General features: G+C 52.9%; 1 protein-coding gene across 1 annotated transcript in view; it reads left to right on the top strand.

Moving 5' to 3' along the window:
- LOC116937222 (medium-chain acyl-CoA ligase ACSF2, mitochondrial-like) overlaps positions 1 to 10,731 on the top strand; it is a 51,950-nt gene extending 41,219 nt beyond the window's left edge. Inside the window, exons 10-12 of the mRNA XM_076055667.1 lie at positions 2,525 to 2,635; positions 3,532 to 3,600; positions 4,415 to 10,731. Coding sequence (XP_075911782.1) covers positions 2,525 to 2,635; positions 3,532 to 3,600; positions 4,415 to 4,474 — 240 coding nt within the window. The 3' untranslated portion in view covers positions 4,475 to 10,731. The remainder of the gene's footprint in view (positions 1 to 2,524; positions 2,636 to 3,531; positions 3,601 to 4,414) is intronic.
- The last annotated feature ends 3,697 nt before the right edge of the window (positions 10,732 to 14,428 follow it).

Genomic DNA, 14,428 nt, shown 5'->3' with positions numbered 1-14,428 from the left:
ACATCATCAACATCACCATCATTATCATCATCATCAACATCATCATCAACATCATCAACATCATCATCATCATCAGCATCATCATCACCATCATCAACATCATCATCAACATCATCAACATCATCATAATCATCAACATCATCATAATCATCAACATCATCAATATCATCATCATCGTCAACATCATCATCATCGTCAACATCATCATCGTCATCAACGTCATCATCGTCATCAACATCATCATCATCAACATCATCATCAACATCATCATCATCAACATCATCATCATCATCGTCAACATCATCGATGGTGGTGATGACTGTGGTGATGATGGCGATGATGTTGAGGATGATGTAGGTGATAATGATGATGATGGTGGTGATGATGATGGTGATGATGTTGCTGATGACTGTGGTGATGATGGTGATGATGTTGATGATGATGGTGATGTTGGTGGTGATGTTGATGATGATGATGCAGGTGGTGGGAGTGAGTGATGCTAGGATGGGAGAGGAACTCTGTGACTGTGTGGTGATGATGATGTAGATGATGATGTAGATGATGATGGTGATGTAGGTGATGACTGTGTGGTGATGTAGATGATGGTGATGATGATGATGATACAGGTGGTGGGAGTGAGTGATGGTGATGGTGATGATGATGCAGGTGGTGGGAGTGAGTGATGGTGATGGTGGTGATGATGTTGATGATGATGTTGATGATGTAGATTGAGAGTGAGTGATGATGATGCAGATGGTGGGAGTGAGTGGTGATGTTAATGATGATGATACAGGTGGTGGGAGTGAGTGATGGTGATGATGATGATGCAGGTGGTGGGAGTGAGTGAGTGATGTTAATGGTGGTGATGATGATGCAGGTGGTGGGAGTGAGTGATGGTGATGGTGATGATGCAGGTGGTGGGAGTGAGTGATGCTAGGATGGGAGAGGAGCTCTGTGACTGTGTGGTGATGATGTAGATGATGAAGATGATGATGTAGGTGATGTTAATGATAACGGTGATGATGATGATACAGGTGGTGGGAGTGAGTGATGATGATGCAGGTGGTGGGAGTGAGTGATGGTGATGGTGGTGATGATGCAGATGGTGGGAGTGAGTGATGGTGATGGTGGTGATGATGCAGGTGGTTGGAGTGAGTGATGTTAATGGTGGTGATGATGATGCAGGTGGTGGGAGTGAGTGATGTTAATGTTAATGATGATGATGATGCAGGTGGTGGGAGTGAGTGATGCTAGGATGGGAGAGGAGCTCTGTGACTGTGTGATGGTGATGATGATGATGTAGATGATGGTGGTGGTGGTGATGATGATGCAGGTGGTGGGAGTGAGTGAGTGATGTTAATGTTAATGGTGGTGATGATGATGCAGGTGGTGGGAGTGAGTGATGCTAGGATGGGAGAGGAGCTGTGTGCCTGAGTGATGATGATGATGGTGATGATGGTGATGATGATGCAGGTGGTGGGAGTGAGTGATGTTAATGTTAATGGTGGTGATGATGATGCAGGTGGTGGGAGTGAGTGATGCTAGGAGTGAGTGATGATGATGATGTTAATGATGATGATGCAGGTGGTGGGAGTGAGTGATGCTAGGATGGGAGAGGAGCTGTGTGCCTGAGTGATGATGGTGATGTTAATGTTAATGGTGATGATGATACAGGTGGTTGGAGTGAGTGATGATGGTGATGATGCAGGTGGTAGGAGTGAGTGATGCTAGGATGGGAGAGGAGCTGTGTGATGGTGATGGTGATGGTGATGATGATGATGTTAATGTTAATGGTGATGATGATACAGGTGGTAGGAGTGAGTGATGCTAGGATGGGAGAGGAGCTGTGTGATGGTGATGATGATGGTGATGATGTTAATGTTAATGGTGGTGATGATGATGTAGGTGGTAGGAGTGAGTGATGCTAGGATGGGAGAGGAGCTGTGTGACTGTGTGGTGATGTTAATTATGGTGATGATGATACAGGTGATGTTAATGTTAATGGTGGTGATGATACAGGTGGTGGGAGTGAGTGATGCTAGGATGGGAGAGGAGCTGTGTGATGGTGATGTTAATGTTAATGGTGATGATGATGCAGGTGGTAGGAGTGAGTGATGCTAGGATGGGAGAGGAGCTGTGTGATGGTGATGATGATGTTAATGTTAATGGTGATGATGATGCAGGTGGTGGGAGTGAGTGATGATGGTGATGATGCAGGTGGTAGGAGTGAGTGATGCTAGGATGGGAGAGGAGCTGTGTGATGGTGATGTTAATGTTAATGGTGATGATGATACAGGTGGTGGGAGTGAGTGATGCTAGGATGGGAGAGGAGCTGTGTGACTGTGTGGTGATGTTAATTATGGTGATGATGATACAGGTGATGTTAATGGTGGTGGTGGTGATGATGATACAGGTGGTGGGAGTGAGTGATGCTAGGATGGGAGAGGAGCTGTGTGCCTGTGTGATGATGATGATGGTGATGATGATACAGGTGATGTTAATGGTGGTGGTGGTGATGATGTAGGTGGTGGGAGTGAGTGATGCTAGGATGGGAGAGGAGCTGTGTGCCTGCGTTCGACTCAAGTTGGGCTCTGAGCTCACCCCGGATGACGTCCGCGCCTTCTGCCAAGACAAGGTGATTAATATTCATTAGGGGGGGGTCTAGGCCACGCCCACCTCGTTAATATTCATGAGGGGCGGAGCCACATCCACCTCGTTATCATTCATGGTGGGTGGGGCCACACACAGGGGGTGGGGGTGGGCCACACCCACTTAATTAATATTCAGGATTATGTAGGCCACACCCACATCGTTAATATTCATAACGTGGTGAAGCCACACCCACCTCGTTAATATTCATGACGTGGTGAAGCCACGCTCACCTCGTTAATATTCATGGCCTGGTGAAGCCACACCCACCTCGTTAATATTCCTGACGTGGTGAAGCCACACCCACATCGTTAATATTCATGACGTGGTGAAGCCACGCTCACCTCGTTATTATTCATGGCCTGGTGAAGCCACACCCACCTCGTTAATATTCATGACGTGGTGAAGCCACACCCACCTCGTTAATATTCATGACGTGGTGAAGCCACACCCACATCGTTAATATTCCTGACGTGGTGAAGCCACACCCACCTCGTTAATATTCATGACGTGGTGAAGCCACGCTCACCTCGTTATTATTCATGGCCTGGTGAAGCCACACCCACCTCGTTAATATTCATGACGTGGTGAAGCCACACCCACCTCGTTAATATTCATGACGTGGTGAAGCCACACCCACCTCGTTAATATTCATGACGTGGTGAAGCAACACCCACCTCGTTAATATTCATGACAGAGAGACAGCACTTGCCCCTACAGCCCTGCTAGAGGCTACCTGGGGGAGCTTTGTCTGTGTGTGTGGTGTGTGTAGTACATAGACACTGCTGCTGATACTCGCCAGCTAACAGCACTTGCCCCTACAGCCCTGCTAGAGGCTACCTGGGGGAGCTTTGTCTGTGTGTGATGTTTGCCCACCCCCAGGTGGCTCACTTCAAGGTGCCACGCTACGTGGTGGTGGTGGACTCCTTCCCACTGACCGTGACGGGGAAGGTGACGAACTCACCACTCACTCACCACTCACCACTCACTCACCCACTCACTCACCACTCACCCACCCACTCACTCACTCACCACTCACTCACTCACTCACCACTCACTCACCACCCACTCACTCACTCACCCACCCACTCACCCACTCACCCGCTCACCCACCCACTCACTCACTCACCACTCACCCACTCACTCACTCACCACCCACCCACTCACTCACTCACCACCCACCCACTCACCCACTCACCCACCCACTCACCCACTCACCCACTCACCCACTCACTCACCCACTCACTCACTTACTCACTCACCCACCCACTCAATCACTCACTCACCCACTCACCACTCACCCACCCACTCACACACTCACTCACCCACTCACTCACTCACTCACCCACACACCCACTCACTCACTCACCCACTCACCCACTCACTCACCCACTCACTCACTCACCCACTCACTCACCCACTCACTCACCCACTCACTCACCCACTCACTCACCCACTCACTCACTCACCACTCACTCACTCACCCACTCACCCACTCACTCACTCACTCACCCACTCACTCACTCACTCACCCACTCACTCGCCCACTCACTCACTCACCACTCACTCACTCACCCACTCACTCACTCACCCACTCACTCACTCACCTACTCACTCACCACTCACTCACTTACACACTCACTCACTCACTCACCCACCCACTCACTCACCCACTCACTCACTCACCCACTCACCCACCCACTCACTCAACCACTCACCCACCCACCCACTCACCCACTCACTCACCCCTCTTTGTCTCCCTCAGATTCAGAAGTTCAAGCTTCGAGAACAAATGGAGTTGAAACTCGCCATCACCAAGAAGTAGAACACACACAGACAAAGTTCCTCCAGGTAGCCTCTAGCAGGGCTGTAGGGGCAAGTGCTGATAGTAGCGAGTAGCAGCAGCTGTGTCTATGTACTCCACACACACCACACACAGACAAAGCTCCCCAGGTAACCTCTAGCAGGGCTGTAGGGGCAAGTGCTGATAGCTAGCGAGTAGCAGCAGCAGTGTCTATGTACTACACACACCACACACAGACAAAGCTCCCCCAGGTAGCCTCTAGCAGGGCTGTAGGGGCAAGTGCTGTTACTAGTAGCAGCAGTGTCTATGTACTACAACAAGAATAACAACAACCGCCATTCACCACTAAGTGGCGGTGACGTCACCAGGACGCTTGTGCCAGGCTAGGTGCACCTTGAGGCTACGTGAAGTGTCGAACGCCCGCTGGCAGGAGGTCACGGGGCAGACCCAGCAGGTGCCACGGGTCGACTGACTGAGACGAGTGGCTGATGCACCACCTGTGCCCCCTACTGTGCCAACCCGCTGTGCTTTAGCCACCCGGCGCTCCGCTCGTTGTTGTGAGCGTCGCTCCTCCGCCCTCCGTTGTTGTTGGAGGGCGACTGCCTCCAACTGCCCAGTAGCGTCCTTCACGAGCCTCCTCCACAGAGGCCGATCTTGACACTGCTGGTACCGGTCATCGGCAAGTCCACTCAGCTCCACGTCCTCCTGTACCACATCACTCCATCTCTTCTCTAGCCCGTGCCGCGCCCGTTTAGCCCCCTTGATCCGGCCGAACAAAAGCTGTTTCCGCATGCGGTGGCTGGGCATACGGGCTACATGACCCAGCCAACGCAGCCTTGCCCGCCGGAGGAGCTCACCGATGGGACCTTGCCCAGATCTTTCAAGGATTTGTGAGCTCCTCACACAATCCAGCCTGGTTGAACCCAGGATGGATCGTAGGCAGGCCAGCCTAAATGTTTCTAACCGGCGAAGATGCTCCATTAGGGGGGTCCACGTTTCGCAAGCGTAGAGAAGGGAGGGAATGACCGTGGCCGAGAAGACCTGAAGCTTAGTGCGGAGCGACAGACCAGGTAGCTTCCACACAGCGTTACGCAACCGATGAAAAGATATTGCCGCTCGACTGATTCGGAGTGAGACCTCTGCTGTCAAACCGGAGCCAGTCATAAACACACTGCCCAGGTATGGGAAACTCTCCACTCTCTCCACAAATGACTTATCACCAATTGGGAGTTATGGGGGTGGAGTGTCCGATGGTACAAAATACCAGGGTAGGTGCTTAGTTTTGGTGGGGGCTGATGGTAAGGCCCCACCTATTAGTGGCAATCTCCAGGTTTAGCAGCAGCGTCTCCAACTCCTCCTCTGAATGAGCAGCTATTACCAAATCATCAGCATACATAACGTGGTTGAGCAATAGGGAGCCATCCCTTGACCGCACCCGGGCATCAATCAGCCTCCCATTATATCTGTACCATATGGAGATTCCCCCGGTACAGCTTTTGAAGGCTGCACGAACTACGTGGTCGAAATAGATGTTAAATAATGTGGGAGCCAGAGGACATCCCTCTCGCACCCCAAGGTGTACAGGGAATGGCTCTGACTCCCGGCCACGTAGTTTTACCCGGGCCCGCTCACCATCATGAAGGTCCTTAATGATCGTGAGCAGAGGGTCAGGTACTCCAAAAGCACGAAGAACAACCCATAGCCCAGGCCTACTGATGGTATCATAGGCCTTGACCAGGTCAATAAAGCAGAGATGTAGGTCTTGCTGGAATTCCCTACACCTCTGCTGTAGCAGACGTACAGAAAATATGGCATCTGTGCAGGACCGCCTTTTCCTGAAGCCACATTGGGGCTCCGCAAGCCTCTCCTCAACGTGCCTAGCAAGGCGATGTTGACCTTTCCCGGCACACTGAGGAGTGAGATGCCCCTGTAGTTGTTACTGTCTGTGCGGTCCCCCTTCTTAAAGAGGGGGACCACCAGGGCATCCTTCCAATCCTGCGGAACCCGTCCAGTGGTCCAGACTGTTGTTATGATGTCATATAGGGCAGTCTGTGCACAAACGCCACCCTCCCTCAGGATTTCGCTTGGGAGATCATCTCTACCCGCTGCCTTTCCTGGTCTCAGACTCTGGATCGCCTTCAGTACATCTTCAACAGATGGCACCTCAGCCAGCCACTCACAGGGGGTGACTTCTTCCAATATTTGAGGCACCGCAGCCTCAGCAGGGTCATCCTCACTTTGTGCCACGATGTTTTCCTGGCCGAGGGATTTCCCCTCACCCAGGACCTCACAGAAATGCTCAGCAAATCTGCAAACCTGTTCCTGGGGGTCGGAGATTGGAACACCGTTTTTTCCCCTAATGATAGTAATAGGTGTGGCGCTGCAGGTTACTTTTTTTTATGGAATCAGAGAGCGATTTGTGATCGCGGGTCAATGAGGCAGACTCCATCTCCTCAGCAACCAGCGACCACCACCCATCCTTGCAGCGCCTCACGGCTCTCCGAACCTCCGAGCGAAGGCTGCGGTAAGCCTCATTCTCTGACGTGGGATGCTGTGTACGATGAGAGTGGGGTTGTCGCTTTTTCTCAGCCGCCTGAACAGCTCCTCTGTCAGCCAGGGTCTCTGGGGAGGTCTGGACCTCGTACCCAAAGCAGCCATTGCAGCTACATGAGTCACAGTCCTAAACCTGGCCCATTTACCCTCGACATCAGGAGGAGTGGGGGACGATGCCAACCCCAGCCGCAAGCGATGATGAAATTCTCGCTTGCAACTTTCATCAGCTAGCTGAGACCAGGCCACTTAAGGTCGGAATGGGGTCCTGGGTGTACACCCACCACCGGAGTGGAAGAATGGCAGGCGCATCTTACAGATGACAAGTCGATGGTCAGAGGGCAGATCAGCTCCACGGTAGGTCCTGGTGTCAAGGACATGGGCTTGCATCCGCTGGTCCGTCACTATGTAGTCCAGCAGATGTTCTTGCTTGGACCCGGCATACATCCATGATGTTGTGTGGATGCGCCGATACCGGAACAGCGTGTTGATAATTACAAGCCCAAGGGCTGCACAAAAATCTAGCAGCCTCCTACCGTTGTTATTGAGCTGATCTGGCCCATGCCCTCCAATCACTCCAGATCACGTGCCAGCATCATGACCAACTCGGGCATTGAAGTCACCCAACATGATGACTCTATCCCGAGGGTCCACTTTAGCCAGCACCTGTGACAGGAGGTCATAGAAAGCATCTGACTCATCGGCTTTGCCTGCATCCCTCCACTACAGATCGTCTTCGGTGGGGGCATAAGTAATCACGACCACCATTCCTCGCCTCTGGTTGATGGGAAGGCGAGCCCAAAGTAGCCTGGGGCTTACAGCTTCCCACACCTCACCGCCACACTCCCACGCCCCCTTCATTATTTTGTTCAGAAGAAGAGCCACACCCTGTTGTTTGGCAGTCTGCTGCCCCGAGTAGAGGACTGTCCACCCCTCATGGTGGCAGGAGCCAGAACCGGTCCACAGGACCTCCTGAATGCCACAGAGATCCAGGCGGCACCGGGCCAGCTCCCGACAGAGGAGTGGCAGCCTCTCCTCCGCAGTGAGCGTTCGAACATTCCACGTGGCCACACGAAGTGGCTTTTCGTTGTTTCTGGAAGAGCCCCGAGGGTAGAGATTCAATCTCCTGGCTCCGCCAATTGGGGTTTGGCCAGGAGACGTCATAGACTCCTGTCCCCCCGGGGCCTCCGGCACAAGCTTAATTAAATGTTTTTAATCGTAGTTTAGTGGTAGTTAGTTGAAGGTGCAGGGGTTATCAGCCCCTTGCACCCGTCCAGAGTCCACATTTAGCCGCTGTGGTGGTCACAGACGCCATGAGGGGGGAGGGCCAATCGGAATTGGCCCTCTCCCCTCACGGCACTGCTCACCACAACGTTCGGCAACAACAGACAAAGCTCCCCCAGGTAGACTCTAGCAGGGCTGTAGAGGCAAGTGCTGTTAGTAGTAGCAGCAGTGTCTATGTACTACACACACCACACACACAGACAAAGCTCCCCCAGGTAGCCTCTAGCAGGGCTGTAGGGGCAAGTGCTGTTAGTAGTAGCAGCTTCTATGAAGGCTACCGGCACTGTGGCACACACAGAGGGGGTGGGTGGGCAGCACCACGCCCGGCCGCATTTGTCTCTCCCCCAGTGCTAACGATGTTCACTACACCACCACCACTACACCACCACCACTACACCACCACCACCACTACACCACCACCACTACACCACTACACTACCACCACCGCTACACCACCACTAGCGCTACACCAACACCACTACCATAGCACCACTACTACACCACCACTACCACAGCACCAGGTAATTCACTTGAGGCTGAGTCGACCTAGGGGAGGCCCAGGACCGCTTCAGATAATCGCTGTCACTGGGTGATGGTGGTGGCCGTGAGTGCTCTAACCACTGCACCACCACTCCCCACACACACACGCCTGTACAAGCACCTGTACACACACACACACGTGTACACACATACACAGAGACCCATAGACATATAAAGACCCATAGACACACAGAGACTCATAGACACAGAGACCCATAGACACATACAGAGATCCATAGAGATACACAGAGACCCATAGACACACACAGAGACCCATAGACACACACAGAGACCCATAGAGATACACAGAGACCCATAGAGATACACAGAGACCCATAGACACACACAGAGACCCATAGACACACACAGAGACCCATAGACACACACAGAGACCCATAGACACACACAGATACCCATAGAGATACACAGAAACCCATAGACACACACAGAGACCCAGACACACACAGAGACCCATAGACTCACACAGAAACCCATAGACACACACACAGACCCATAGAGATACACAGAGACCCATAGAAACACACACAAAGACCCATAGAGATACACAGAGACCCATAGAGATACACAGAGACCCATAAACACACACAGAGACCCATAGACACACACAGAGACCCATAGACACACACAGAGACCCATAGACACACACAGATACCCATAGAGATACACAGAGACCCATAGACACACACAGAGACCCAGACACACACAGAGACCCATAGACTCACACAGAAACCCATAGACACACACAGAGACCCATAGAGACACAGCGACCCATAGAGATACACAGAGACCCATAGAGACACACAGAGACCCATAGAGATACACAGAGACCCATAGAGATACACAGAGACCCATAGACACACACAGAGACCCATAGACACACACAGAGACCTATAGACATACACAGAGACCCATAGAGACACAGAGACCCATAGAGATACACAGAGACCCATAGAGACACACAGAGACCCATAGACACACACAGAGACCCATAGATATACACAGAGACCCATAGAGATACACAGAGACCCATAGAGACACACAGAGACCCATAGAGATACACAGAGACACATAGAGACACACAGAGACCCATAGAGATATACAGATACCCATAGACACACACAGAGACCCATAGAGATACACAGAGACACATAGAGACACACAGAGACCCATAGAGACACACAGAGACCCATAGAGATGCACAGAGACCCATAGAGATGCACAGAGACCCATAGAGATACACAGAGACACATAGAGACACACAGAGACCCATAGAGACACACAGAGACCCATAGAGACACACAGAGACCCATAGACACAGAGACCCATAGAGATACACAGAGACCCATAGACACACACAGAGACCCATAGAGACACACAGAGACCCATAGAGACACACAGAGACCCATAGAGATACACAGAGACCCATAGAAACACACAGAGACCCATAGAGATACACAGAGACCCATAGAAACACACAGAGACCCATAGAGATACACAGAGACCCATAGAGACACACAGAGACCCACGGAGACCCACAGAGACACACACACACAGAGACCCATAGAGATACACAGAGACCCATAGATATACACAGAGACCCATATAGCTACACAGAGACTCATAGAGATACACAGAGACCCATAGAGATACACAGAGACCCATAGAGATACACAGAGACCCAAAGAGATACACAGAGACCCATAGACATACACACGTATACACACACATACACACACACGTATACACACACGTATACACACACGTATACACACGTATACACGCACACACGCATACACACGTATACACACACACATACACACATACACACACGTATACACACACACGTATACATATATAAATATAAATATCGACCTGTAACTACAGAGCCGTCTGTGTGTGTCACTGGGGAGACAAAGAGTGGTGAGTGAGTGGGTGGGTGAGTGGGTGGGTGAGTGAATGGGTGAGTGAATGAGTGAGTGAGTGGGTGAGTGGGTGAGTGGTTGAGTGAGTGGGTGAGTGAGTGGGTGAGTGAGTGAGTGGGTAGGTGAGTGAGTAGGAGAGTGAGTGGGTGAGTGAGTGAGTGGGTGGGGAGTGGGTGAGTGGGTGGGTGAGTGGGTGGGTGAGTGGGTGAGTGGGTGAGTGAGTGGATGGGTGAGTGGGTGAGTGAGTAGGTGAGTGAATGTGTGAGTGATGGAGTGGGTGAGTGAGTGGGTGAGTGAGTGGGTGAGTGAGTGAGTGGGTGAGTGAGTGAGTGAGTAGGAGAGTGAGTGAGTGAGTGGGTGAGTGGGTGAGTGAGTGGGTGAGTGAGTGGGTGAGTGGGTAGGTGAGTGGGTAGGTGAGTGGGTGAGTGGGTGAGTGAGTGAGTGGGTGAGTGAGTGGGTGGGTGGATGGGTGGGTGGATGGGCGAGTGAGTGAGCGAGTGAGTGGGTGAGTGAGTGGGTGAGTAGGTGAGTGAGTGGGTGGGTGAGTGAATGAGTGGGTGAGTGAGTGAGTGGGTGAGTGGATGGGCGAGTGAGTGAGTGAGTGGGTGAGTGAGTGGGTGAGTGAGTGAATGAGTGGGTGGGTGGGTCGGTGGGTGGGTGGGTGAGTGGTTGGGTGAGTGGCTGGGTGAGTGAGTGGGTGGGTGAGTGACGTCACCACGTCAACCCCCCACCCCCGCCTGGCGTCACGTCTCTCTCCCCGTGACGTCACCACGTGAAACCCCGTGACGTCACCGCGTCGCCCCTCCGCGTGACGTCACCACATCACCCGCGTGACGTCACCACGCCCACTCGTAACTTCCGGCTTCCAGTGTGTTCTGGGTGAATCACCTGGGGTGAGATCGTCAGACCAGACCCAAAGCCCCTCCCCCCATCAATTGGGGACCGCCCATAAATGACGTCACTCATTAGGAGGGTGGGCGGGGCCATACATTAGTGACGATATGTGACGAGTGTGGGTGGGGCTGTGTTTTACAAGTGTGACGTCACGGCACAACGCGTAACTTTTAATTAATACAGACGCAACACGTTCTACTTTAATTTAAATTTTAAAGCTTTCGTGAATGCAGCGATTAATATTCTTGGTTCTTTCGGTAAGGTCATCACGTAGAAGGGAAACAACAAAATAATAATAATATAAAACAATAAAATAATAAAAATATAAAACAATAAAATAATACAAATATAAAACAATAAAATAATAAAAATATAAAACAATAAAACAATAAAAATATAAAACGATAAAATTCTCACGACGTTTCTACTGCGACACAAAGCAGCAATCATCATCGTCAGGTGTGAAAACCACAGCAATAATAAAATAATAAAAATATAAAACAGTAAATTGCTGCTTTGCGTTTCGGTAGAACCCCCCCTACCCCCTCTACCCCCTCTACCCCATCTACCCTCTCTACCCCCCCTACCCTCTCTGCCCTCTCTCTCTCTACCCCCTCTACCCCCCCTACCCTCTCTGCCCTCTCTCTCTCTCTACCCTCTACCCCCCCGACCCCCCCTACTCCCTACCTTCTCTACCCCCTCTCTCTCTCTACCCCCTCTCTACCCTCTCTCTCTCTACCCCCCCCTCTCTACCCTCTCTCTCTACCCTCTCTCTCTCTACCCTCTCTCTCTACCCCCTCTCTCTCTCTCTACCCTCTCTCTCTACCCTCTCTCTCTCTACCCTCTCTCTCTCTCTCTACCCCCTCTCTCTCTACCCCCTCTCTACCCTCTCTCTCTACCCCCCTACCCCCTACCCTCCCTACCCTCTCTACCCTCTCTACCCCCCTACCCCCCTACCCTCTCTCTCTACCCTCCCTACCCTCTCTACCCTCTCTCTACCCTCTCTACCCCCCTACCCCCTACCCTCTCTCCCTACCCTCCCTACCCCCCTACCCTCTCTCTCTACCCTCTCTACCCCCCTACCCCCTACCCTCTCTCTCTACCCCCCTACCCCCTACCCTCTCTACCCCCTCTACCCTCTCTACCCCCCCACCAGACCCTCGCATGTACCCCCGTAGAGTCTCGAGGAAGGGTCACCTGGCCACGGCGAGCTCTCCACCCGGGGACCCCCACGAGCAGCGGACGTTCTCACGGTCTCCCCCGGGACCAGGGAAATTGCCCGGGCCCCCCCCCCCAAAAACCCGATTATATAGCGGCCCTGCCCCCCCCCCCCAAAAAAGGGGGGGTTAATAGAACTTTACATGCCGGCAGCGATGAAGCATTCACAGCACGGTGGGGAGGGTGGTGGTGATGGTGGTGGTGGTGATGGTGGTGGTGATGATGGTGGTGGTGGTGATGGTGGTGGTGGGGTGGTGGTGATGGTGGTGGTGGTGATGGTGGTGGTGATGGTGGTGGTGATGGTGGTGGTGGTGGTGATGGTGGTGGTGGGGTGGTGGTGATGGTGGTGGTGGTGATGGTGGTGGTGGTGATGGTGGTGATGGTGGTGGTGATGGTGGTGGTGGTGATGGTGGTGGTGATGGTGGTGGTGATGGTGGTGGTGGTGGTGGTGATGGTGGTGGTGGGGTGGTGGTGATGGTGGTGGTGGTGATGGTGGTGGTGGTGATGGTGGTGGTGATGGTGGTGGTGGTGATGGTGGTGGTGGTGATGGTGGTGGTGGTGATGGTGGTGGTGGTGATGGTGGTGATGGTGGTGGTGATGGTGGTGGTGGTGATGGTGGTGGTGATGGTGGTGGTGATGGTGGTGGTGGTGGTGATGGTGGTGGTGGGGTGGTGGTGATGGTGGTGGTGGTGATGGTGGTGGTGGTGATGGTGGTGGTGATGGTGGTGGTGGTGATGGTGGTGGTGGTGATGGTGGTGGTGGTGGTGATGGTGGTGGTGGTGATGGTGGTGATGGTGGTGGTGATGGTGGTGGTGGTGATGGTGGTGGTGATGGTGGTGGTGATGGTGGTGGTGGTGGTGATGGTGGTGGTGGGGTGGTGGTGGTGATGGTGGTGGTGATGGTGGTGGTGGTGATGGTGGTGGTGGTGATGGTGGTGATGGTGGTGGTGATGGTGGTGGTGATGGTGGTGGTGATGGTGGTGGTGATGGTGGTGGTGGTGGTGATGGTGGTGGTGGGGTGGTGGTGGTGATGGTGGTGGTGATGGTGGTGGTGGTGATGGTGGTGGTGGTGATGGTGGTGGTGATGGTGGTGGTGGTGATGGTGGTGATGGTGGTGGTGGTGATGGTGGTGGTGGTGGTGGTGATGGTGGTGGTGGTGGTGATGGTGGTGGTGGTGGTGGTGATGGTGGTGGTGGTGATGGTGGTGGTGGTGGTGATGGTGATGGTGGTGGTGGTGATGGTGGTGGTGGTGATGGTGGTGATGGTGGTGGTGATGGTGGGGTGGTGGTGGTGGTGGTGGTGATGGTGGTGGTGGTGGTGATGGTGGTGGTGGTGATGGGGTGGTGGTGGTGGTGGTGATGGTGGTGGTGGTGATGGTGGTGGTGATGGTGGTGGTGGTGGTGATGGTGGTGGTGGTGGTGGGGTGGTGGTGGTGGTGGTGTGGTGGTGATGGTGATGATGGTGGTGATGGTGGTGGTGATGGTGGTGGTGGTGATGGTGGTGGTGATGGTGGTGGTGATGGTGGTGGTGGTGGTGATGGTGGTGGT

This window comes from Petromyzon marinus, chromosome 72, assembly GCF_048934315.1.
Source record: "Petromyzon marinus isolate PM22_M1 ecotype Great Lakes invasive population chromosome 72, UKy_Petmar_22M1.pri1.0, whole genome shotgun sequence".
Classification (NCBI taxonomy): Eukaryota; Metazoa; Chordata; class Hyperoartia; order Petromyzontiformes; family Petromyzontidae; genus Petromyzon; species Petromyzon marinus.
Note: the sequence above shows the minus strand (reverse complement) of the source record. Positions and strands in the feature narration are given on the sequence as shown.